Consider the following 27,690-nt stretch of genomic DNA (forward strand, 5'->3'; position numbering starts at 1 on the left):
TCAGGATTCTCTTGAAATCTTTCAGAGGTGATAACCAGACATAAGTAAGATTAAACAGGATATCATCAGTGGATCTTGCCTGATGGAAGCCATGTTTTGAATCAGAGAGAAGATTATGAGATTCAAAATGTGTGAGGATATGGGAGTTGAGGAGGGGTTCAAAGACTTTGTAAGAAGTCAAGGCAACAAGATGAAAGTTAAAGGACTTGGAAAAGTCTCCTGCCCTTGGGATGGGATTCACCAGTGATTGCTTCCAAGAAGAAGGAAAAGTTTCCTTTTTTTACAGAAACAGGACAGACAAGTAAGCACAAGTAAAACTTGTTTGTGTCCAGTCCAGAAAGAGAAATGCTTCTTGGGCAATACAAAAAGAAATTACAGGAAGGGGTGCAGGATTAGTAAAAGGAGGCATCAGGAGAAAAAGGAGTATTAGTCATCCAAGGTAAAGACAGAGGGAAAGTAAAAGCCAGAGAAGGTTGCTTTGTTGATAGGAGAAACAACTGTAGTGCTGTCAGCATGGAGAAGTAAAAGAGAGGTAGTGTGACAGAAGTGGTTAGAGACCTACCAGTGTATGAAGATGAAAGGTTATTGCTTTCCCTTAGGTTAAAGGAATGTTTTCCCTCATGGTTAACATACTTCCATGATTATGGGCAGATATGAATAAGATGAGAGTCGGAGGAAGAAGAGTTTATCCATCCATGATATGCCGGATTCCTTGCCTGAAAGGCCCCAGAACAGGAATGGTTGAATCCTTCACTGAAAAAGAAGTAGGATTAGAGGAAAATGGGATATATGCTTCCACTGCCACAACAATAACTTCTGCTATACGTTTGACAGAGACAGTGGCACCATCACAGAGATGGTATTCTGACTAAGGAAAGTAAAAAAATTATTTTCACAAGTTATTCTAGTCAGCTTTATTTAGGTGCCAATATATACATTCAGAAGGAGCTGCTGAAGAAGGGGGCACTGTTAAAGATACATACTTTTTTGAGTGTGACCAGAATTAGAGATGAAAAACATATCCAGATTAATAAGAGAGGGGGTCTTAACTGTCAGGAATATGAGTAGGCTTGGTGGTAGTTTGCTCTGGATCATTATGTGTTGAGAATGTGAGGAGTTTAACCATTCCCTTCGGTATCTGTTGAAGTCTTCTAAGCATAGGAATTCAGCTTAGGGGTGAGTGGATGTCAAGGCCTCATAGTAGGAATCCGCATATTTGACATAAGTTATAATATTTGTAGAATTAGGAGGGCAGTAAGCGAAACAAAAAGTAGTAGTAGTAGTAGTAGTAGTTAGGAAACGAACCTTGAGCCAGATGGCATTAAAGTTTAGGGCTGAAAGTCACAGGTGTGCTGATGTTGGAAAGGCAACAGACACCACCTTTTAAACAATATGTGGAAAGGAGTGGTGAGAACATCATTGATGGTTGGGTCTCAGAAAGAAGTAGAGATTAAGAAAGGAACTAGACAGATGGTGTTCAACAAAAGTAAGGTGACTAGAAAGTCCATGAATGTTGGTGAAAAGTTAATTCTGTTAGAGAGGGGAAAGTTTGTGGAAGGGACCAATACTGCTACAACCTGAGACCTACATGCCATTGACAGTAAAGTCAGGTGGAAACCCAGAGATTCTTGGCCCCATATGATGACAGGGACTAGGGGCCGTAAGTTCGTTATAGCCTGACTTCATCCACTTTGTATGGAACAGATAAAGTCCAAAAATAGTTTACATAGACTTGGGCCACTGGGCCCTCAGTTGTCTGTCTTTTTATATGCCCCAACTCCCTTCATAGCCACTAAATTTAACTACCCTCACTGTTAATCCCTCATGACCTCCGACCTTGCTGCAAATCCCTCATGACCACCTACTTTGCTGATACTTATTTCTTTGACACGAACCTTGATTACTCTTGCTGCTACTCTCTTCAATGTAACTAACTTTAACAGTCCTTGTTGCTACTTTCCTCAAGGCCACTGACCGTGATTATCCTTGCTGTTTCTTCCCTATTCGCTTCTAACTCTTAACAATCCTTGTTGTTCCTTTTTTTATGGCCTCATGCTGACGATTCGATTAACCTGTAATATCTTTGCTGCAGCTCCTTTCTTCATGACCTCTGACGAACGACCTTGTTGCTGATCAGTTAATGGCCACTGATCTTGACGATCGTTTCTGCTACTTTCCTCATGGCTGCTTATCACCTAATGGCCAAGGTTAGTACTTTCCTCATGGCTGCTAATCACCTGATGCCCTCTACCCTTGACGATCGTTTCTGCTACTTTCCTCATGGCTGCTAATCACCCGATGGCCACTACTCTTGCCGATCGTTTCCTCTACTTTCCTCGTGGCTGCTTATCACCTAATGGCCAAGGTTAGTACTTTCCTCATGGCTGCTAATCACCTGGTGGTCATTACCCTTGATCGTTCTTGCTACTTTTCTTGTGGCTGCTTATCACCTAATGGCCAAGGTTAGTACTTTCCTCATGGCTGCTAATCACCTAATGGCCACTACCCTTGACGATCGTTTCTTATACTTCCCTCATTGCTGCTAATCACCTAATGGCCACTACCCTGAAGATCGTTTCTGCTACTTTCCTCATGACTAATGATTGCCTTTGACCATCCTTGCTGCTACTTTCCACAGAGTTACTGACCTTAACGTTACCATTGCGGATGCCGAAGGTGAAGATGGTAACGCCCCTGGCCTGCAGGAAGTCTGCCGCTGGTCTAGGGTCGCCGCCGTTGCTGTAACCGTCAGTCACCAAGAACACCGCTTTTGCGGCATCCTGCCTGGCCAGTGCTATCACACTCTGCATACAGGGAGAAATAGTATATGATAACTGATAAAAGAGCAGATTGCAATTGTGAAGAGTTACCTTCGCAGCGACAAGATATTGCAACGTTTCTCCTGACCCCAACTTCGATTCGCCTCTACAAAGCCCTCACCTAGTCGCCTAGCACTCCCCAGAATCCTAAGTATGGGATGTAATTATCCCACTAGGCGTCATCCAGAGGAGTATGAACCACACGGCACTTACATGGGGAACCTTAGTACTCTTAGCACCACTTACCTGGGCTTCGAGCATAGCTCCGAGCGTGTAGGTGCCACCGCCGGAGTACTTGATCCTCGGCAGCTCTAGCTCCAGCAGGGAACACTTGTGGTTGTTCTCGGACGCTTGGGTTACGTGGTCGATGTGTCTGATAACCTGCCAGGGAACAACAACGATAAACATGACTAACGTGATCGTGTTACCAAGTGTATACGACAGGAATATGCTCTGGGAAAAAAGACAAATCAGATAGCCTAGCCCCAATGGGACCAATTGAACAGGACAAGAATATCCACAGAAAAGATATCACCTTGCCTAGCCATCCTTGATGGACCAATTGAATATGACAAGAATATGCACAGAAGAAGGGGAAACGTCCTCTAACCTAGCCAGAATGGATGAACGTAAAGAGTTACACGAAATGAAAGCTATGAAATGATATTGTATAGCCACATAACGTAGTGAGGTTATGAGAACAATTGACCATGGACATACAAAAATAATAAGAACATGCGTAAAGACTAAATAAGAATATATATATATATATATATATATATATATATATATATATATATATATATATATATATATATATATTTCGTGGCGTATTTTCACTTACCGATCGGGCACCTCGCCCCACCTTATTCTCTCACCTTGTTCTTGCTAGAGAAGGTGATGACGGCGACACGGGTCTGGTTGTAGGAGACGGCAAAGTCGGCCAGCAGTTTTTTGACGAACTTGATCTCGTTGAAGAAGTTCTCCGCTCCCACCGAGGCCGAGGAATCCACCAAAAACACCAACTCGATCCTTTGGTTGGGAACCTAGGGGACAGAATGATTAGATGTGGAATAACACATAATGCTACATATAGACGCTCATTATGTATATATATATATTTCCCTTTGCTGTTTCCTGCGTTAGCGAGTTTGCTCCGGGAACAGACGAAGAAATTTATTTTTTCTTTCATTCGCGTTTGCCATTTCCCTTGTGAGCAAGGTAGCGTCAGGAACAGGTGACTAAGTGAACCTTTGGGAAGCAACAGAGAAGGGAGGGAGGGGATGAAATGCCCCTCTCTCCCCTTTCCTGCCGGCACAGCATTATCAATACCTACCTTTCAGCATGTTCATTTATGATACGTCCCAAAGGTACTATTTACTTTGCTAATACGCTCTGAAATTATTAGAGTACCCAATTACATTTTTTTTCGTGGTTTCGAGGAATATTCGATATTCCAACCACATGGTATAATGCCAATGCGAGGCCCTTCTGCCATCCTTGATATACACAAAGAAGGTTGGAAGAAGCTATGTTACCCTGGTCATATGATGGGCTGTGCCACTGTTTGTTTGACTACGAAGGTCGTGTGGGCGCTAAGGATAACAGAGCCGCTCACAGCAGCTGGCGCCTAATTATATTCATAAGTATCCTGTTTTTGCCCATCTCGTGTAAGGTTATTCTGATATATATATATATATATATATATATATATATATATATATATATATATATATATATATATATTATGTGTGTGTGTGTGATTACTTCTTGTACCTCACTGGGAGAGAGGTTTACAATTGTGTTGTTCCAGTCTTTACTCCAATGTACGCATGTGCGCGCACACACACACACACACACACCATTGTCTCTTATGCTAATTTTTTTTTTCCTGTCCGTTCCGTCTTCTTATTGCAAGCACGGGGAGGTATCTCTACGAAATCTAACACTCGTATTGGTGTGGATTACCATACCAGTGCTTTTTGTACGGACAGTTTTACTGTTAGTGCGGTAATGGGCCTGACGTCAGCTGGGTGGGGGTTGAATAAGGACGTTTCAAGTTGAGAAAGACAGCTCTTGTCTGTGTGCCACGAGAGATGCGATAAGACCATACTGATCTTATGAATGTCCTTTTGAAGTAATTATATAAAAAGAGACTATTCAGTTCTTGATTTAGTGATTCTTTGAACTTGAGAGTAATAGATCGGGAGAAACAAAAGGAGAAACGGCGTCAAGGAAAAATGAGTTGAGGAAAGAAGAATAGGGGTTAAGCGAGTCCAGGGCGACAAATGTAGCTAGGCTAGGTTAAGAATGGCGGATGGCCCCAACTAACCAACATTTAACTTTCACATTTTCCTTTCATCAGAGTAGACGATCCTCATGTAATTCGTCAGTTCCTGGGAAGAGTCCTCTTTTCCTAGTCCAAGACGAGAGATTGATAGGCCAAAACTGTAAAACTTCTTTGTCGCGTTTTATCTCGGTGTTAAATCACAGATCCAGATTCCATTAGCATTTATGATTAGGTTTAGCCATTTTTACAGTACACCATGTGAAGCACTTGGGAGGGTTCTGTTCTTCCCATTATTATGTAACGTTTCGCCTGCTCCTTAGATAAATCGCATTCTATATGCCTCAGGAATGGTCTTGCTCTTCCACTTGTCCTGCAGAAGTCTTAGATTTTAACAGTAATGACCAGATTATTTTATTGATTCTGAATTTGACCCCTTAACCTTGTATACAGTGTATGTACCATGTCTTTACATTTATCTTTATACACCGAACACACAGTAGCCTCAGCTGTGTATACACCAAATACACAGTAGCCTGGGCTTGTATACACCAAACGCACAGTAGCCTAAGCTTTGTATACACCAAACACTCAGTAGCCTAAGCTTTGTATACACGAAACACACAGTAGCCTAAGCTGTGTATACACCAGGCATACAGTAGCCTAAGCTGTGTATACACCACACACACAGTAGCCTAAGCTGTGTATACACCAAACACCCTGTAGCCTAAGCTGTGTTTACGCCAGCATATAGTGTAGCCTAAGCTGTATATACACCAAATTACACCGTAGCATAAGACATTTATTAATGGAGATACCAAATATATCCCCGTTGTACAGCTGTTTTTGTTCCGTCATATGACTAAATTATTTACAGCAGTAAGTGCTGCCTTGTTTTTTGTGCCCGTTGCCTCTGTATATATAACATTGCTGCAGAACAATACTTTTTTTTCTGTGAGTACAAATGCTCTGGAGTCTTCTGGGTGTTTTGCTTCTGTACTCTCTAAAAACTAATCTTATCATTTTACTCGTGCGCTCGGGAGGTGGGATGTTCCATAAACGCCATTTATTCCATGCGGGAGCAATCAGTTTGGAATTTAGAACCACCGGACGTTTGAGGGTTTTCTGTTACCGTGGAATACGACTGGTATTTCATTTCTACTGTTAGGTAGAGTTTAGCCATCATCCCAGCTGTAAAACTGACGTTATTATATCGTTGTTTGAGTATGTAGATGCCATGACTCAGAATGCGCTCACAGTGCCACCAATTTATTTTATTTTTTTACTTTTTTCCCAATATCTTGTATAAGGAGCTTAGATTACAATTGTCCGTTCATGTGTGTGTGTATGTGTCCCATACGTGTTTATGACCTCAGCTACGGCTCAGTACATGGTATCTCAAGGGTCGTAAAACGTCGTGGTCCAGCGACTTTCAGTTTCGGACAACTCTCAAGACGTTCGTTCTCCGATGTCACTAACTTGTAAATAGATACTTTGTGCCTTATGAACCTGTTTTGTAGTTTCATATATATATATATATATATATATATATATATATATATATATATATATATATATATATGTATATATATATATATATATATGTGTGGTCGCTTAACCGTGAAGATTCAAGGGATTCTTCACCGTCTCCGATTCATGTTGTTATAACGGTGGTAGATGGTCCATTTGTTGGCTATGGTGGTATCCTATTCAGCTTGGGTAAAATATCAGTTTACGGCGGGTCCAACCTCACCCCTCAACCCATCCATCTAACCTCACCCCTCCTCATCCTCATCCTACTCTTCCTTTTTTTTAAAGAAATAAAACGTGTTTTTCCACAGTACATTATTATTATTATTATTATTATTATTATTATTATTATTATTATTATAGTTAGGATTAGATAAAGCCTGTGTACGTATAGAGAAGCAGTGGTGATGTGACATGTCTCGTAATGGCGTGATATTGAATTTTTACGTGGCCTTTCGTAATCGTATCTTTAAGACGCCTTATGGTATCAGTATTTCCCAAGCGATATTATCGCACAAGCCAAATGGCTGTATTTCTATGACCCAGACTCGGATAAGAAGTCTGTTTGATATCAGTGTGACACATCAGAATGAGAAATACAGATTCAGAGGTCAACTTGCATCTGGTGAGACATTCATATCTAAAGTTGGGAAATGGGGTCGTCTAGTTGTCAAGGCACAGTGGCCCTGGGAGGTGCTGTTGCGGGTCCTGGATGGGCTCAGGGCACATGCACAGCAGCGCTCTCCCTTACTAGGCTGTTCCCTGCTGGGTAGAGGGGTGTATCAGGAAGAGGTGCTAGGGAGTGAATGACCCAAGTTTCGGTAGTATTTTACCCCACGAGTACAACGATACGACTCTTGAGGGTCAGGTCAAAGGATCGTACCAGAGAGTTGGAAGATCGCCCCGTTGTGCCGAAAGGGATAAGATAAACCTTGGTTCGTGTAGTATACATATATGTAAGTCGTACGTAAGATTACTGGTGAAATAATATCTCTACATATCTTAGTTGTCAGATATGGTGATCTTTTGAAACATATGTGGGTATATCAACCTTCGCTGATGTCAGTGAACCAGTTGTGCTTTCCCCCGCAAACGTTCGTCTCTGAAAGGAGCGACTTAACTCATGATAAATGTAATCTTATGACTGTAGCGGCGAGATTAGAGGAGATGGGATAGTAAAATAACCTTCGACATTTGGAGTTACATTTCATCGTAATTGCCCAGGCCGCAAGAACCTAGTTTACGATAGCTTGGCGTCTTGTTTACGTTTGGAAAGAAACCGAAGCCTCGTTCCTCGAATGAAGTACGGAGATGTTTTGGGTATCATGTTCCTCGTGAGGTAAGGCTTTGGAAGAAAATAATGCCATCTGTAAGTTCGTTCTTACATTCTGATGAATGTATTTTTGTTATTCCTGGTAAGGGTAGGCTTCAAGGAGGGTTGGGGTGTGAGAATGACATTTAGTGATTTCTATCTCACATTGTGATTGACATGAAACTGTGTTTGTAACAGTTTAAGCAGTGAAGTGGGTTAGGCTATCCTCCCCCAGAGGCTAGTAATTAACTCTGGCTTCTTTGTTGTTCCATGTTATCTCTCTCACTTTGGGTAGGTATAGCCATGGCGTAAACACAAGTCTGTGAACTATTGATATTTATTTGTGCGTGAAAATAGGCTATGATGAGGAACTTCTATCGCAATGCCTCTTTTAACTGCACATGTTAACTTTATATTGCAAGCGCTACGGCGAGTGAACTTCCCTGTTATCTGAGGAAAATTGAATTTTCCCTAGTGTCTGCTTTTGCCCTTTACAGCCTCTCTTTCTTTCTTTCTCCCTAGGTGACAAACATCCACTGATCTGGGAGATGCTACCGCCAGCACGACAGTGCCTGTCGAGTTCCCCTCCCTGACCCAGGTAAGTGTCTGTTCCTCCTGCTAAACGCACACTGAATTACTGGCATTCAGACCACAATCTTCTCAATATCCCCCAGCGGTTAATGCTACGCGCTAACACTGCTCAAAGGTACAATCTCATTGTAGGTACTATTAGGTAGGGCTGTAGTTACCCTTAATGAGTCATACAATTTCGTTCAGTGTTCCCTACAAGTCATTTTTTTCAGACAGTAGACATTAATGTCATGGCCACATTGCCATCCACATGGAAATTAAACCATTAACAAACTCCTCAAGCCACAATACTTTTTGTTGTTGTTGTTGAAGGCTCCAGTCACGGACAAAACCACATCAAGGCCGAACATTATTTGAAACAGAGAATTATGAAACGGGAAAAGAAGAGACATGGGAAAGTATTTACGAATTTTTGAGAAAGTGAAAAACTTGTCTTTTGAATTGTGCAACGTCATAGTTATTGGGAAAGGCATGAGAAGGTAGAGTTTTTCAAAGCTTCGAAGTGCAGGGAAAGAAGCAGATACAACGGCCCACCCTCGAGTTAGTGATGGCTACACAGCAATCATGTTATGCAGCAGCTTGCCGAGTGGTCTAGCTAGTGCTTAGAATTAGGCGTAACTCCTATGTATGCGTTGGCTTTATGAAAGATCAGCCATAAAGACGGTCAACAGCAAAACATACTGATAAGGACAGACAGCGGTGGAAGACATTAAGTTCCTTGAAGGCACCAGACACTGCTGAGGATTCAGAGAGGGATGGCCGGGGCAGTGTACGCAGCTTCGAGATCCGATGAAAAACCGGAGAACACAACACCAACGCCTCCCACATGCTTCCCCCCCCCCCCCCCCCCCCAACCACCCGACCCGACCCTTCCCAAGCCATCTCTACCCCCGGGGAAGCTCCAACACCCCTCTGCCAAACGGCTGCCTGCCCCACTGGCCTTTTAATCGCATGACTGCGACGCACTGGTTACCTCCTTCGTGTGTTGACGTTGACGGACGACCTCCTTCAGGCTGGCTGCATGCGCCATAAGAGTCACCAAGGCGAAAGTTTTTTTTTTTTTTTTTTTTTTTAACTGGATATACTACGCCTTCATTTCCCACTTTGATTCTTGTTATTTTCAGCTGTGTTGTGAGCCAGACATGGTCGCCAAGGAGGAAGTTTGACGACTCATAGGTGTATGAATGAATTTCATGATGTACTACCAATTTTCCCCTTACGAGATTATTGACAGAGAATTGACTCTCATTCAGTGTCTATTTTTGTTCTTATAAATGTATTTCTAGTATGCCTTAAAAGCCAGACACCAGACTCTGACCCGAATATGGATCTTAAGGGTCAAAGGAGACCAGTCCCAGACTTATATCAACTCTTGACATTCAAAATAGGTCACAAGGTCAAAGTTCCACACTTTCGGACCTTCAAGACGGGACTTGGTGTGTCACCGCATTCCGCCTGCTAATGGTTACACAGCGAGCGAGATCCAGCCTTTGACAAGGCTGTATCGTTATCAGTGGTCGGAAAAGAGCACACTCTCGTCAAGGACCTTTTTGCTCTAGAGGTGCTTATGATTTCCCTGCTCCTGAGTGGAGTGCAGACTTGAAGCTGCATGAGTCTCGTTTGAGGTGTTCTTTATGTTGTATATAATAGTGATGTATAAGGTAATGTCATACCCTCATTTTCTGATCAAGGGATATTAACCTGATTTGCAATCAGAAGATGCACTCAGGGTAAGCTCAGCAATGCAGCATATATATTTTCGATTAACTTCATACATTCCTACAGGGATATGACTCCCCTTACCAATGTCGTGTACTAACAGCACATCTTCCTGCTACAACAGTGGTGCATGATTTTGCGCACTTTGTTGGATGATTGGTTAGGAGGAGGTCTGTCAGCTGCTCTTCGTCATAAAGGCCTTTATCACCAATCGAAAAATCAGCATTTTCAAATGTTAAAGGTAATTCTCATACCACTCCATTCTCCTGTGTGTGGTCCCTGATACACAGTTTGTCATTACGGGACAAAGATCTCAGGTTGTGGTTAACAAAACAGCTGAATCTTAATTTTCCAGTCTTAAACACACGCATACACAAAGAAGTACAGATATACAAGCAGATACGAAACTGCAATCAAGTGCATGGATCAAGAAATATTCAGCATTGCGTGTTGAAATTACATTATGCTTTTCCAGTTTTGTCGCTGCGTAATAAAACGCGTATCTAGTAGATATTACCGGAATTATGAAAGTGAGGTTAGACCACAGGATATTAATTTGTCCACCATGGAAGAGAGGAGTGTAAGGGGAGACTTGATCACAATCATGTTTTCATTCTAGTTCGGTGACGTCAACAGCGAATAGTTATTCGAAACATGCAGAGACAGAGCAACCAAATGCCGTAACATGAAACTAAGCAAGAAACTTGTTAGACAAGATGTTAATAAGTACTTCTGTTGTATGAGTAGTTAGATGACTAGAAGAAATTGATTAGAGGGATTGCGAATGCTGACTGCTCAAAGACTTCTAAGAAAAAAAAGTCCGGGAGGCCAGAAAAAGAAAAAAATATTCAAGAAGTTGGACCATACGAGTGTGGAGGACATGTATGTAGTCTGCAGGTATAAATGTGCATAGATCATGCATAGCCGAAGATCCCAACAAATAAAACCAGACATCCCAGTCTTCACACGCATGCACAAATGCATCCGTCATAAACAAAACATAATACTCAAGCAAGATTTAGGTCACAGCAACAGCTGATGAGGCTAGGCTGTCCCCCCGCCTCCGGAGACTTTTGATGACTAACCATTTTGATTATATTGTATCTCTGCCTACCGTCGTCTCTTGTCCTCTTGATGTCTTCTTTACGTTTGATTCTTTAACTATTTGGAGTCTTTGGATTTTGAGAAGGGTACTCAAAACGGGCGTATCTTTCATATATATATTATCACCACAATTATGGTCCCCATGCAATTCCTTTCGTCTTGGGTTTATTATAAACTCTTCGGCTGTTTTTGGAGAATGTCAAAATGATTTTCATATTTCATAATATTATTCAGTTATGATTTACTGGTTCCTTAATTACCCCTTTTAGGTCATTTCTTGTTTAGTGTTTTTTATTCGTTTATTTTCCAATCAGTCATATACTTGGTTAAATTCTTCAGTGCATACCTAACAGTCAGTGTGCAAATAATTCAGTCATAATCAAAAATATCTTGCACTGTTGGAACATCACTGGACCCCATTATCCATTTCAGCACATTGCAGTGTGACAAACCCCTTTAATGACGTGATTGGCAGTAACGCAAAGAAAACACACACTGGAAGGTTGAAAAGTTCAGATATACCAAGCAAATACATTACCTGAATGTGGGCTCTGTATTCGAAGTGAAGAAAGAGCGTTTGCCAAATCTCCCAATTGCAAAAATATTTGCGGTTGCTTTGAAATTTAACCTTGATGGTACCTCCTTACCCCTATCTCAAAGCCTTTGTAGCCTTTGTATCTGATGGTCAGACATTTGTTCGAACGTTCTCCGATGGTTATCTGTTCCTTAATGATTTTTTTTTCTCTCTTCAAACATACCTTGAACACAAATAACACTCATATGGAAATGTACTGACTTGTCTGGTCAGAAAGAATTGATCATGCGTAGATAAACGAGCAGACTTTTTGAGACGCATCATTAATTGAAGATTCTTTGCATGCTGGTGGTTTTGATTTATGTTATGTATCCTCTTTTATTCAAGATGTTCTTGTGTAGTTGATATAACATGTAAACCGAAACATTTTCCAATTAACTCAACTGATGTTCGCCTCGTACCTTTCTGGTAAGACATCGATCAGTAGCGAGATGCCTTCACTGTGACATCCTTTTATCAGGTTAATTCACTTGAGACGACGTGAAGTGATTGAATATACCAGTGACCAGAGCCATATGTCATTGGTGATCGATAGAAGGCATTGCGACAAGAACCCGGACTTGAACTCCTGCTACCACTATACGATTAAAGTATGCGGGTAGATAGGCCATAGTCGGTCTTAGAACCTGACTCACATACAACATAAATTTTCACCGGATTTATTCGTAAGTTTGTTCATACCTCGATGAATCATGTTTATGGTCAGGTAAAGCGAGTAATATTTGGCTCTATCAAGGCATATCACAAAAAGGCGCTTGCTATGAAAATGTACATATAACTCGGGTATATGCACATTTTTCTCTCGGTATGTCTTGGGGGGGGGGGGGGGGAGAGACGATGTTATTTCAGACCTGCTTTTCTTTTCGCCATAAGGTGTTCTACACTGCCTGTACTGTACATTATAATTAGAAATGCAAGAGGAAAAAAGGTCAGTTTAGTCATTCGTTCTTGAAGCAAACTGCTGACGGCTGCTGTGCTGGGCCAAGCATGATGTAAAAAAAAAAATAAGAAACAAGCGGTCAGAGGATGATGACCCGCCAGGGGTGGGGTGGTGGTGTGTAGCGAACACGAGACAGCCCTTCCACTGTCCGTGAGTACTGTGTCTCGGGAATATACTGATCTTAAAAGTCCAGGGAAGACCAGACACATGGAGTGCTTCGGCACTCTCACCAAAGGTAGAGAGAGGTTCATTTGAAAAGGGAGTCTGTCGTTATCTGCTGGCCGCAGTTATGCTGCTAGACCATACGGAATGAAAGAATTCATTTTAAAAAAAAGACCAGATATCCGAGGAGTGAACGTTCTTACAAAATGGAGAGGTTAATCTGAAGGAGTCTGCCCTGTCTATTTGGCTATGGACAGGCGAGACCTTGCTGGAGGAAAGGCAATTTCTTAGAGTTATGCAGCTTAGACAGCTAGGGAGATTGAGGTTAGCACAGGTCATACCCCAAGTAGACAATACGTGTGTTGTATCCAGACCTACTATCGTTTTCACGTAAATATAGAGAACATCTTGAGAGAATATGATCAGCTGGACGAAGAAACACAAAACACATTTACAGTTCTAACTAGAGTAGGAAGGCAGAACATCCGGGCTCTTTAAGTACCTCTTTGCACCATGGTACCCCTGTAAATAGAGCCCCAGTATTTACTATACTGATAAATGTCTAAGATTTTCATAGTAAATAGAAGCAAACTTTGCATTTTTTTTTCTATTCATGCTTCAGGCAGAGGACGCTTTCAGTATTCTTACGTAAGAGATAAACAAATTGTTTTTTGCTTTGTTTCTTCTGGCATTTATTGTAATTATAGATATCATTATTAGTAGTTGTATTGAACCCCGAAATTACCCAAGCTAGCTTCTGCGGCCGGCCTTGAACCTGGCTTGGATCATTCTGGGGTTAGGAAAGACAAAGCCATCTTCACTATACCCTCGTATATTCACTTCTAGATCTTCACCACACCCTCCTCATCTTCATTACACCCTCATCAGTCCACTCTTAAGTTCACTACATGTTTCTCTTAGTTACGCGTTTATGTTCGTAGCACATTCATACCCACTACCCTTCTATATTCTCCACATACTTAACTTTGCTACATCTTATCTTCAGAATACCCTTATCTTTTGTACCCACTACCCTTCTATATTCTCCACATACTTAACTTTGCTACATCTTATCTTCAAAATACCCTTATCTTTGTTATGTTCAAGACAAAGGCTGGGCCATGACCCTTGCTTGGATCGGTATGTGTTCAATTTACTTACACCCTCATATACATTATACGCTTGATATTGTATATGCTCAACATGGGTTTAAATCTGCCAGAAATTATTTTATTTCATTATACTCTTTTTTCACAGCACCCTTATAGTCACTGCAAAGGCCACATCATCAGTACACCTTCGATGCACTATCCTTTATCCTAGCCAGTACGGGTGACGCTAGAGGTAATATTTTTTCCACGGACACACACACACCACTACCACCACCATTATGAATATAAATATTATCATTATCAATTTTCTTCGCAGGTGTGAGCACCGTAATCCTGTTTATTTGGTGATGATATATTTGACCTGACCCACGCGTCTTGACAACGCTGACAAGATTATGGTGGAGTAAAATGCGCTGGAGATAAGTGCAGTGAAGACAAGGATTGGAGTGCAGATGTGTGCCGTAAAGATGGCCTCTGGTCCTGACCCGTAAGCTTGTAGTGAAGGTAAGGGCTTACTACTGTATTGACGTTGAGGTGTGCAGTGAAAAATGACCTCTGACCTGATCCCTAAGGATATCAGGTCAGAGGCCAGTAGTATTGAGTGCGTAGTAAAGATCACTAATAGTAAAGACGGAGGTCACAACGTTGTAGCAAAGTTGATGGTATAGTAAAGATGAGGGTTAAGCAGATGACGTCTCTCTCTCTCTCTCTCTCTCTCTCTCTCTCTCTCTCTCTCTCTCTCTCTCTCTCTCTCTCTCTCTCTCTCTCTCTCTCAGTAAGAGGTCGTGTTCTTCTTGATTGGCTCAGTTTATCAGGAGCCCTCCATGCTTTATTAAAGTCCCAGCTTAATGATTGCAACATGCATCGTGTTCGTTATATCCTGAAATATGCATCACGTATTATAGCGTGCGAGTAATGAAATATAATTTTGAATTCTGATAGAAGAAAGAAACAGGATGAGTTAGCCTATACAGAAAATGGAATACATGGGAAGGCAGGGTAGGGAGGAAACCAACTCATTTTGATAAGCCTGTCTGGCGCATGGGGCACCGGCGTGAAGCAAGCGATGATTTCATGGGCTTAAGGCCAGCAAATTATACGAAGACAAATTCGCTCAACCGCAAACACGCCAAGGAGACCTCAAGGGGAAAACACTTCCTATTGCTCTTAATCATTTAAAAACTTGCTGGACATGTAATTCGCTGTTTCCCACAGTGTCGGCGTCTGTCCAGCCTAACCCAAGGACCTTATTTGTTGCGTACGGTATCTCGCCTTCGTACGACGAGAGGGAAGTGATATCCTCGAGTCCCGTTATCGAATATATGTGTGTACTTTGATATAGTATGCATCTACTGCCTGCCATCATTGTACCCCTAAATATTATGTAAAAATATTTATAAATTGATAATGACTATAGTACTCTTTATTGCGACGTCCATAGCGAAAAATGATATTAATGTACTCTCTGTTCAGGCCATAATTTACACCACATTTATTGTGTTACTAATGAGAAGAAAAAATGCCGAACATAATCTCGTCTGCTTTAATGCACGATACATCCAAGCTGTGAGTTTACAACATGATCTGTTGAGGGTCGGTGGAGCGAGACGCGCTTAACGAGGCTGTGTATGTTGCTGGGGTGATTAAATTATTTATCATTTACTTTCTCGTTATTGTTTAATTACGGGTCATTAAACTTTCGTCTTTGCACATGTGCATTGTGCGTGTAAATATGTATATACTGTGTGTGTGTGTGTGTGTGATTACCTGTCTGTTCTTTTACGATTAGAGTTTTACATCTTGGGTGTAAATGAATGTTTGCGGTTGAAAACAATGATGTGCCCTTAGAGGCCTTGAGCCACACCCATTTAATGATGATTTACCCGTTCATTCATTGAACAATGATGTTCAGATTGGAAAATTTAGAATATTCACCATTTACTTAAATCTGATTTGTACCCGGAGGTACAGAATCAGTTTACAATACAGATTGTTATATATTTTAATATAAACAGTGCTCCTATTAGCAGATAGAATTATGAGATTTATTTACTAGTTCCCTGTTAACACCCAGAACACGGAAGTTACGACCCTTGAACACGTCATGACTTTCGAACACGACGATACGACCTTCAAATATGATGGCACAGCCTTTGACCTGACCCTTCGAGGTTTCTGTCAAAGACCAGACCTTCATATATGAGTTCAAGGTTGTGTTCAAGGGTCGTACCGTCGTGCTCAGGGGTCGTACCGTTCAGCCCAGGAAGTTCAAAGAATATTTATTTTTTCTCATCAGACATGACTAGGTGGACTATGGAATAAAGGCATATTTATGAGGTAGAGTATGCCGTATTTCTTCCAAATATATTGGGTGAAATCATTTTTGCCACGTAATGATTCATAGAGGAAGTTAGTTTATGGTTTAAAGGGATGTGTGTGATTACTAATTGTGTATACATGTCATATCTTTACTCCTATGCATACATACACATACACAAACACCCTATAGCCTAAGCCAGGTACCCATTTTTCGACCATCCCCAAGAGGAGGATGAACACCACGGTTGGGTGTAGGTAAAGTGCCACGCCTAGGATTCGAACCAGGATTGCTGCCCATGTGGGTCCGAATACGGGCTGGCCCGTGAATTCATGGTCAGTAACGCTAACCACTACACCACGGAGGCGTGTATGTCTTTAGCTAAGAGAAGGTTAATAATTTCGAGGGTGAAATGTGGGATCGTATGTGGTAGTGTACATGGCTCTCAGTTATACTGTTTGTGGACGTGTGTGTGTGTGTGTTTGGAAATAAGAGATGGAAGTCTTGCTGGTCGTCAGTCTAGACATGAGGACGAGGAGAGAGCGAATGTGTTGGGTGTACACAGGGAGGACGAGAGGAGCTGGGATCAGTACTCCAGAATGGACAGCCCGAACCACCCTACGCTACGCCACATCATGATAGACGAAACGCAACTCGAAGGTTAATGTTTACGTTATGATATACTTGTACATATTTAAGGTAGTCCTAGATAGCCATTTTATTAATGGATTGCCACATTTGATTAATAGACTGCCAAATTGAGTAGCATTTCATGTTGAAAACTTTGGATATGACCTTCAACTTGTCTCAAACGGACCCCACATTTTGGGCGGTGTTTGTTTACATGCAAGGTACGATAACTTCGAACATATTGTTTACACTCGTGGTACGTTATCCCGTCCTTTGTTTACACTCATGGCGCAGTAATGGCGCATCGGTGGTTTCAGGGATAATTAATTTGTCTTAGGTATTGTCAGTTAAGGCTTACATTTGATTAAGTCTTTATCTTCAGACTGAGAGCCTGAAAGCTGACCCGTCTTGATACTGAACTCAGCTAAGACAACTTTGATTTGAATAAGGTTCAATGGTTCATGATGCTAAAGAAACTACTCTAAAAGTTGTATAAGGTCAGTTATTCTGACGCATATCTAACTGAAATTGAAGGTATTGCTTAAGTTACTTATTTTAGCCTAAGACATCTCACTGGTCACCACAACCAAAATATTCAAGAAGTGACCCAACTTTTTATCCTTTAGACATTGTGCCGACCTTCTTTTGAGAGTATTATTGGGGTGAATTGGATTATATTTACTCTCTTACAATTGTTTAACCGTGTACTTTGCTTAAACGGTTAACATGCAAAAGGAGGAATATAACTGAAGATGTTTCCATTTCCATCCAATCAGCCTGACAGTGAAGCCATTTGCAGTATTCAGTATATTGCATTAAGGATATTATAATCCCAGTTTGACGTGGTGAAGGCATGGTCCACGTTCAATCATTTTTCGGTCAATGCACGTTGCGGTTTCGTACAGAGCTACTAACACGTCCCAAAATCTTTGGTTCCTTGTACGATAACATTAGCTTGACGTGCGTGGTAAAGGCAGATTCCGAATGATATATTTCGTCCAGTGTACGTTAACTCCGGCTCGGCCTGGTGAAGGCTATACTCATGTCCAATATCTTTCTACGAGTGAACGATAACTCAAGACCGTGCGTGGAACAGACTGTATCCGCTTCTAATATTTTTTTTTTCGTTCGAGGTATAACTGCGAAGCGCTACGCGTCCGATGTTTTTCGTTCAGGGTACGAAAAACTTTAGTCCTGAGTGCCAAAGTCTCCATTCCACAATCACCATGTTTCGCTCAAAGCGCGATAATCCTAGCTAAGCATGGGAGAGGCGATGGCTGTCAAATATTTTTCCTTTATTGTACGATAACTCTCGGCGAGTATGGGGAGGTCTCCATGCCGCCCTCGCTTAAAGCAACCTACAAACACACTTACAGGCAACGTTCAACAAGGTCTTTCTTGTCCTTACAGGCGTCTGTAAAGAACTTCTACAGGCACGTAATGAGATAAAGTTGGCATAATGATCTTAAACCCTGAGTAGGATGGCATATCCCAGACATGAGGTTGTGTGGGACAAGGCCTTGGGATGAGTGTAAACGCCTAGCCTGCCAAGATAGTGAGCACTTTACCGCTCCTTTACTATCCCTGTCTCCATCTGCATACATTACCGTAAGAAAGGATAGTTTTACAGTCCTGCAGCAGATATCCTCGTCTTACACCGTCAGGTCTTCCATTATCTGCCCTAACCATATACTTTCCTCCAGCAGATAACCTCTTCATAGACCATCAGGTCTTCTGTTATTGTCATTCCCATGTACTGCCCTCCAGTATATAGCTTGTCATTGATCAGTCAGGTCTTGTTATCTGTCGTTTCCAGGTACTGTCCTCCAGCAGATAACTTCGTCATAGACCACCATGTCCTCTGTTATCTGTCGTTCCCATGTACTGTCCTCCATCAGGTGTCGTTCCCATGTACTGTCCTCCATCAGGTAACCTCGTCATAAACCATCAGGTCTTCTGTAATCAGTCGTTCCCACGCGCTGTCCCCCAGCAGATAACCTCGTCATAGACATGTGGTCTGCACTCCCTGATGTTTATAAATCTAGCCTTAGGATGATCTCAGTTTGAGGCTTCAGGATGATTGTAAACACTGTCTTGGGATGAGAGTAAACATTACATGCGAGGCTTAAAGCTGACAGTAAACAAGCATGAATTCCCCTCCCGTCTCTCGTCGGCAGAAGCACCCCAACCTTGGACCTCAAAATGACTCTTCTAATACTACGCTGTTACCTCGACGCGTAAATAATAATGATAGCACGTATATAATTTTATAACCGATGGTGTGACGTTATTTTTGTACCTAACGTGAGAATAACACAGTCAAATAATTTTCCAGTATAATTAATGGTTTTATGTATCAGATAAGGTCTGGATTGATTCCTGGTGTGGATCTAAGAAAAGTAAGAGTTGAACTCTTACGCAATAACGGTACGAAAATATTTCTGAAATTATTAGCTTCGTATTACTACATTTTTCTTTAGGTTTCCCTCAGGTGTATAAAAAAAAAAAACGCAACTCTTAGATCACTTAAGCAATTCTAAGTTGTATCAGTATCTTAATATATTTGCCGGGTGACTTTACAGATTATCCGAGTTGTAGGTAAAATCTACGCCATAAAAAAATTGGTTTATCATTTTTTACTCCGAATTAAGTGTAAAATATACAGTGCAAACGAGGTGGCTGGTAAGTCGAGAAGACTATACATATATCAATCAGATGCTGGTATATTTATCGTTTTCGTATGCTAATCGATTGCAAAGAGCTTAATTGAAACTGTCAATGGTTGAAGAAGAAAGCATTTTTCGATCAGTATAACTAAGAAGCTTGCTTGGAATCGCCTTAGACAGAGTATTACAAAACTAATTAGATAGCCAACGGGCCAGGAATAAAGCACTAACAAAAAAACATTTGTCATTTATGATGGAAGTACACAAAAACCTTCATCTTCATCTTTTTTTTTCAGTAACTTTTATGTTTTTAAATGTCGGGTCTACACACAGCAAAGTAACTTATTAATTCTTTCTCTTACTCTGTGTTCCTTTCGGCCCGGATGGCCATGATTAGGACATGTTTTTCTGTGCCATATTTCCTTGCGCTACCTCGCTCACGCGGGAGACGGCGGTTAAGTATAATAATGATAATAATGGTGATATATATATATATATATATTATGTGTGTGCAGCTAAAAGGCACGACTGCAGGAGACCTTCCGAGACGACACCACCGTAGGTCCTCCTCCTGACGTGTAACCTGAGCCTTCCTCGGCTCACGGCATCTTTGTTGATGAGAGCGTTTATGCCGGCGGGCGTGGGCAGCCGGCCGGCCGGCCGTGGAGGGCAGGGCGGTGTTGTGGCTCTGTCTCTGTCCTCCTCGTTAAACATCTGCCTCACCGTCTTCACTTCCTTCTTATCTCTCCTTGAGAATTCTCCCACATGGAGATGACGGAGGGAGAAAAGGGAATAGGTTCATCGCATTACTTTGTCTCTTGATAGATTAACGGTCACCTCTCTGTCTTCCTGCTGTTAAACATGTTCTTTTTTTTTATGTAATATCAAAGATGATATGGTTAAGAGGAATTACCTGCAGTTCTCAGTTTCCTTTCTTGTCTTTCTCTTTACTATGTTGGGTGTTGAAGGGAGGAGGAGGAGGAGGAAGGGAGAGGTGGCTGGGTATGGCGGGTGGACGTGTGGGTGGAGGGGTGACTTAAGTGCGTCTCATGTCCGTGGCTGGGAGGGACACGTCGTGACTGTATCATATTCCATTATAAACATCGACACTAAAATATTCTAAGTAACCTGACTTAAGCCACAAAAATAGACGTCTTGCTCTCACGGGCAGACTGTGAGCGTAGCAGGCCTGGCCACAAGCCGGAACTGTGTTGGATGATGCTAACCTTTAAAAGCACAAACAAAACCTTTCTTCTTCCCAGTTTCATTTGGCATGCCTGCGACCTCCTGATCTGGGGACTCTTGAGCTTCATGGCTGCTCGAAGTAGACCCTAAGTGTTTCTGGATTTATGACTAATCACAGTTATCACTATGCGTAGTATACATGATTTTCCGTGCGTAAAATATTGAGTGGTTAAGACAGTACGAACATTATATTGTTCTTTCTTTGAATCAGTTATGTGATGACGGTAGGAGTTTAGAATTTCTAGAGAAACGTTGAAACGTCTCGGCCAAATGCTCGCCTCTTAGGGCAGGTAATGTTCCTCCCAGACCAGAGCATCACCTTACAAAAACACTTTTGTTTATACAGCTTTAGAGTGTTCTAGGTCAGCCTGGAATTCTACACGCATTAGTACCTCGCTCGACTTCTTCCCCAAACGCCTTCACAAGGACGATGAGGTTAAGCTCCCCGTTGGGCGAAGACCTTGACCACCAACCTCCCGCTAATATTACATCTCGCTAAGTCTTTGTGTGAATGCCTGTTGTAATGTACAATAAACTTGTTACCCTAACACCACTAGCAATGACATCCACCGTTTAACCATACGTTTTGTTGAACACTTTTCAAGCTGAGACTATATATATATATATATATATATATATATATATATATATATATATATATATATATATATATATATATCGATCTATTTACACAGCTATATTTCGCTCGAACGAACACAAAATAATGGGAGTGAAAGTCTGCTTAATTCGGTCGAGGTTCACATAGCATGTTTGGCTGTGTAACGAACTGGCTAGGCTGCCCCAGGCCCTCGACATTAATATATGCTGAATCACATTTTTAGCAGCTGTTATTATCATCCCTTGGTAGCTTCACCACCCCGCCATTATCTTTATTATACTCTCGTCCTTCTGGTTCTGTAGGCCAAACTTTTCCAAAATTTTCGTGGAATCTCGCCAACACTTCCTTTATGTACGCAAAGACATCTCAACAATTGTTGCCCTTGACATTAAAATGTATTCGTACAAAACATCTTTTGTGTAATTTAAGTGAGACGTCATTTAAAGTATTTGCCTCAAGTGTACGTACTTGTCTCAAACGCTTTTTATAGATACTTTTCTGGAAATTGTTTCCACAGTAGTTGTCCGAAACGTCTTGAGCACCATATTGAAGTGTTTTCCGAGATAACATAAACATCTCATAGGAAATTATCCAATATGTACTTAGAAATAGCTTGTTCTTTCCAGCAGAACCTTAAGCGACTGATATTACCCTGTTTATTTCGAGTAGAGTATATATGTTGGATAGACAATATACCGAACTGTTCATTATACAATAAAAAAAGAGGCTTCATTATAGACCAGTCGTCTTGTACATCAATCCAGCCACCTCCAACCCACTCAGCTCACCCCGCGCGTCTTACTTTGGTTCCTTTGCCAATTGTGTTGCGGTCTCTATCCTTTAATTCTGCAGTTCCACTTTGCGATCTTATCTCTCTCTCTCTCTCTCTCAAGTCGCTGTTACAACGATTGTTGGGAATGTAGTAAAAAAGTCCGCGGCAAGGCAGGGAATGCACGTTTCTACAGACGAACCCACCATAAAGGCGCCAGTCTCATCCGTTTCATAACGTGCTCAAATGAGACCATCATGAATTTAATACGTTGTGTAAAAAATACGAATTCTATATTCTTATACTCCGCTACCGAGAAAACCATCGTCCTTCTGTCGTTCCGTTGGCGGGAAATGGTTAATGCACTGTTTAAATTCAAAGGGGTAACCAGCATGTATATTCAGTCCTCCTTCCTGTACAGGAACAGGGGATGGATGCAGAATAAAGATCTTTGTATATTAGTTCCGCTGCACCACAGTGTCAAGCCAAGCGTGCTCACGCATGAATGGCTGCAGATGGGCTACCAACGCTGATCCTGTTATACATTTCCCAGGGTACAGATATGGGTACAGTTGCCAGGAGCTGAAATGTACGCACTTCACATAGTTAAAACAACTGTCACAAGAAGACATATTTTACTGTAATGAAAGATGAATATTTTATTTCGATATAATTATATCCCACACTTCCTAATTATGCATCTGCTAGAAGAGTACACCCATGTATAAACAAAGGCCACACAGGGTACAGATTTGGTACATAAAGAATATGATAAGGATGAAATACGCAAATGGCTGGGTAAACTGAACCTCTAAATACAGTCGCCACGTCAACACACTAATTATTTGGTTCAGCATGGCTGAACATAAAAGCTATCCATTTCAGACGTTAAATTTTTAAGACATTGATTATTTTTCGTATATCAAAGCTGGCTACATACCCTTCTCGTTCACTGTAGAAGGTATTGTTAAATTCTCATCATTTTGTCTCGTTATCTTTGTGTGGTGAAGGCAACAGGATAAGTTGGCATGCATTGTTATAATTTGAATGAAGTAAAAACAAAGTATTAATCTGTCATAAGAGCCATGGGTTGAACTGGTAACAGGAAATTGTATTCATAATAAAGTCTTGGGGAAATGCAACATACGTTATCAGTTAGTGGGGCGAAATGACAACGGTCTAATTCAAATCTGTAATGAGTCTTCCATTATGAGTATGATTCTCCAGTGTTTATCCACTTCACCGGCTGAGTTTACTCAGTAAACTTAAATTACACAGTTGCGAATGGTTACTCAGTTTTCTATTAAAGGAAATTACCCATAATGAAACATTTTGGAGGGCAGGAATTATCTACAAATTGGTTACAAAAAGGTTGGGAGGTTGTTCAACTTGTTGGTAAGAAATAGTAAGGTCTAATTGATTAATAAAATGATTATAAAAGATAAGATCATGGGGAAAAGTTGCAGAGAATTGAATAGTTAACTCACCTGTCTCAATCTTTGCACATGATGTTTCAGAATTTCTCCCAGGACCTCCACTTTAGATTTGATAACTTCATTCTCTAACTCCCGGCCCGGCTTGAGTTTTTTTCTGCCGTAATTTAAAAATTCATTAAACGGCGCCCGCTCAGTCTTGTACTGGGCCACGGCTACCGTTGAGGGCATGAGGAGGAGGCCTGACGCCGCCAGCAGGAGTGCAGGCAGGAACTTCATGAATCCTATAGGACGTCTCGCTGTCCGTCTTATAGTTTGTGTGGGATTCATGTTTCAGCAGAGGTTTCCTCTGTCGCAGGTGGTGGGTAATTATATATAGTTTTGTATCTGGTATAACTAATTTCACGTTACATGATGCAGAGAGAAACATCCATTATCATTGTAACACTTAAATTGTTGTTCACTAGCACTATTTTGGCTTTCGTTGATGTATTAAAATGCATAAAGACCCACTCTCGTACACTGATCACCCAGTATAAATACAAACAACTGCTACACTGTCTCACAAATGCGAATCACAGCCGAGTGTTTTGGGGGGCAGGCTAGGCTAATCGCTGGGGGTTGTGGCACATGTCTGGCTGGTAGCGGCGTTGGCTCAGCTGCTGCTGCCTTGAGACACTGGGACCCCACTGCCGTCTGACCCTTGACTGTGCTGACATGCGCCTGGCTCGGCCTGGCCTAGCCTCGCGGGATCCCAGCTCAGCTAACACAAAGCCCCACTGTAGCCACACATGCCTTCCCACAAAGTTGATGCACGAGCAAGCACGTATTAGCTAACAAACCTCCAAGCTTTTACATGCGTGCTTAAACTTGCACAGAACTGCAAGCAGATATGAAAACACGTATTTTTGGTAAACTCGCTCGAATATATCATATGGAAAAAATATCTGATGTGCCGACGTAATAAAACGCGCGCATCCCCTCACACTGCGAAGTAAACAAACATCTTTGTGTGCGATGCACGTCATTCGTTTGTAGGCATCAGTTCGTGATTGCATGTCATTTCCGCCTAATAACCGTAAAACTGTATATCAATTTGTGTTTTTACTAATGAAATCATATCACACTCGTTCTAATCAGCAGTGGGTAAATGTATTGACATTTCTCATTTGTATTTCTCGAATCATTTGATAAAAAATTCAAACATTTTTACATGCAGTATTTCCTGTAACTAGTGTGTCATTCTCGTATATGTTTAGCATGAATTTTCAGGTTTTTATATACTATATGCACTTCTCAAAAAAGAGTCTCCAGTGTCATAAGCTGATGGGCCTAATTGCTACAAATACCTCAGTGTGTGTGTAATATGTGACAGTGGCCAAGCATTTAATTGATAGCATGGTGAAGGGTACATAATTAAGGATGGATGAAGGAAAGTTTAGAACGTACATTGACGTACGATACATTGACAAAGGGTGATAGGTGGGCCTGGGAAGGAATCCAGGGGATCAGTGAAGAAGGGAGGTTTAGGGTACATCAGCTATGTGGTGTGTTATGTGCAAGACACAAGTGATGCTGACGATAGCATAGGTAACATATTGAGAGTTAAATGATCTTGGTAATCATGATACATACACAGATCACAGTGACGTATTTTCACAGGGTCTTATGTTACTGGGTCGCATGCCTCTCGCGTTTTCAGTTATTTAAAGTAAAGGTAATTTGATGCGCTAAATATGCCAGTTTGTAGTAAATTACGTTGATTATAAAGGAGTTAAGAGAGACATAAGAGCTAACCTCATCACTGTGAAGCATAAGGGATTATACCCTCCTTACCCCTCCACTTGTACTCCGTGAACCTCTCTATACAGAGGTCAGGAGAAGGTTGGCTGTATCCTTTTTCTTCCTCAAGAAGGATATTAGTCAGTCGTAACGGTTTTACTCACCTTTCACAAGGCAACAACACTTTTGTTGGAAACTTCAACATGGCCATTCGACTAGGATGTTCATTTTTGTCGAATGCATCGCATCGTTCGCCACGATAGGAATTTCGGACTTTACTCCAGTGAAAGATTATAGCCACTTTATAATTCATGAACAGATCACCGGAGGACTTCCCGTGCCTTCAAAGTTTTTTTTTTTTCTAGAAATACAAACAAGTAACACCCTCATTTTTATTGGGAACACAAGGTATTTATTTACATTGATGGGTAACTGACACATCTCTTCTTTCTAGATCTTGCTTCCGCTTTCAGAACTGTGACAGTGAAAAAGATGTTGATGATAATGCAGATGTAAACAAGATGGCCTGAAAACGGGGTACTGCGAAGGCTTTTACGCAAGGCGGCTGAGGATTTACCCTCTCGAGCTTATCCCTCCATTAACACAGTCCTCTTGACATCCTTCGTGATACTGACCTCTCTGGCGCCACTCCCTTAGCGTCCCTTAAAAGTCGGGTCTTAAGATAAAAAGAGGAGAGAGAGAGAAAAAAAAAGTGATAAAAAGCCAGCACGTTTGATAATAAGGACCAGAACCCGGACAAGGCTTCTCTTTGACCGTCCATCAATCCATCGTGTACTTGAGCATTTATGTCCTGGTTTAGCTCGTGCAGTTGACAGACACAAAACTCACTCGGCTATTAGGCGTCCAGTAATGACATTATACAGTCGTATCTGTTGGGCGTTGTATAAATAATATATAATATGTATCAGATATGAGATGAAAAAACGTTAGGGGATTGATAAATCCAATATCCTTTTTTTTTTTTTCGATCTAATCAGAAATCCACAGTGGCGTGTTTGTTGGTGGAGTGACCAGGACCTGTGAAGAACACGAACGTCACGTCCAACTCGATCCCCGCGATGATAGCCTAACACTCACATCAGTGTCCCTCCTTGTCCGTCCGTACTGGAAGCTAATTCTCGCCGTTTGATCAGCAACCCGGTACATTTCGTCACATCCAGGATGTTAAAAAAGTGATTGGCTGGCTTCCGTCATCTTTCCGTCTTCCAAGAGGTGCGCATTTTTTTTTTCTACGTATTTTCACATGTGCTTCTTTCGTGGCTCGTGTCCATATTCAGATTGAATTTTGACCATGAATACCAAGCAAATTCGCATAGAATTGAACATGTAAAGTTCGATCATATATATATATATATATATATATATATATATATATATATATATATATATATATATATATATATATTCCTGAGTTCTTGGGGAAAATGAAACATGACAAGTTCCCAAGTGCACTTTCGTGTAATAATCGCATCATCAGGGGAGATACAAGAAAGACATATAACATTCAGTTGATATACAACGAAGAGACATAGCACCTGATAACGAGAAAGTGAAGAAGAGAAGGATGCTTTCTGGGAAAAGCTGAGTGAATGCATCAGCAATTTTGATGCAAGGGATCAAATCCTCTTGGTAGGAGATCTGAATGCAAGATGTGGTAGTTTAGGGTACAACTGGGGGGCATTGGGTACCCGATGAAGATAGGAAACAGCTTGTCAAGTTGAATACTGAAAAATGATTGGTGATTGGGAATACAATGTTCGAAAATGGTGCACATATATATATATATATATATATATATATATATATATATATATATATATATATATATATATATGAGTGAGCTGGGTTAAGGGTCAGTGGCCATAATAAGGTTTTATGCTAATTGATAGGCATGCAAAGGAGCGGTTGTTGGATGCAGACTTAATTAGGAAGGGAAGCAGGCGGGATGCCTGATCGTCTCTAGTGGAGGCGAATGTAAACGGTTGTAAAGCTTCAGTGAGAGAGGAAATAACGCATAGGTTCCAAGTTGTGAAAGTA

The 27,690-nt window shown here is 41.3% G+C and overlaps 1 protein-coding gene across 2 annotated transcripts in view; it reads right to left on the bottom strand.

Moving 5' to 3' along the window:
• LOC139764325 (sushi, von Willebrand factor type A, EGF and pentraxin domain-containing protein 1-like) overlaps window positions 1-24,568 on the bottom strand; it is a 99,611-nt gene extending 75,043 nt beyond the window's left edge. The window contains exons 1-4 of one of the 2 annotated variants that reach the window (XM_071690833.1): window positions 23,905-24,568; window positions 3,698-3,865; window positions 3,066-3,200; window positions 2,649-2,804 (exon numbers count right to left, since the gene is read on the bottom strand). In XM_071690833.1, the coding sequence (XP_071546934.1) occupies window positions 2,649-2,804; window positions 3,066-3,200; window positions 3,698-3,865; window positions 23,905-24,180 (735 nt within the window). In that variant the 5' untranslated portion in view covers window positions 24,181-24,568. The remainder of the gene's footprint in view (window positions 1-2,648; window positions 2,805-3,065; window positions 3,201-3,697; window positions 3,866-23,904) is intronic. The other variant, XM_071690832.1, reaches the window with a different exon arrangement.
• Window positions 24,569-27,690: the final 3,122 nt, after the last annotated feature.

The sequence above is a fragment of the Panulirus ornatus genome, chromosome 49 (assembly GCF_036320965.1).
Source record: "Panulirus ornatus isolate Po-2019 chromosome 49, ASM3632096v1, whole genome shotgun sequence".
Lineage (NCBI taxonomy): Eukaryota > Metazoa > Arthropoda > Malacostraca > Decapoda > Palinuridae > Panulirus > Panulirus ornatus.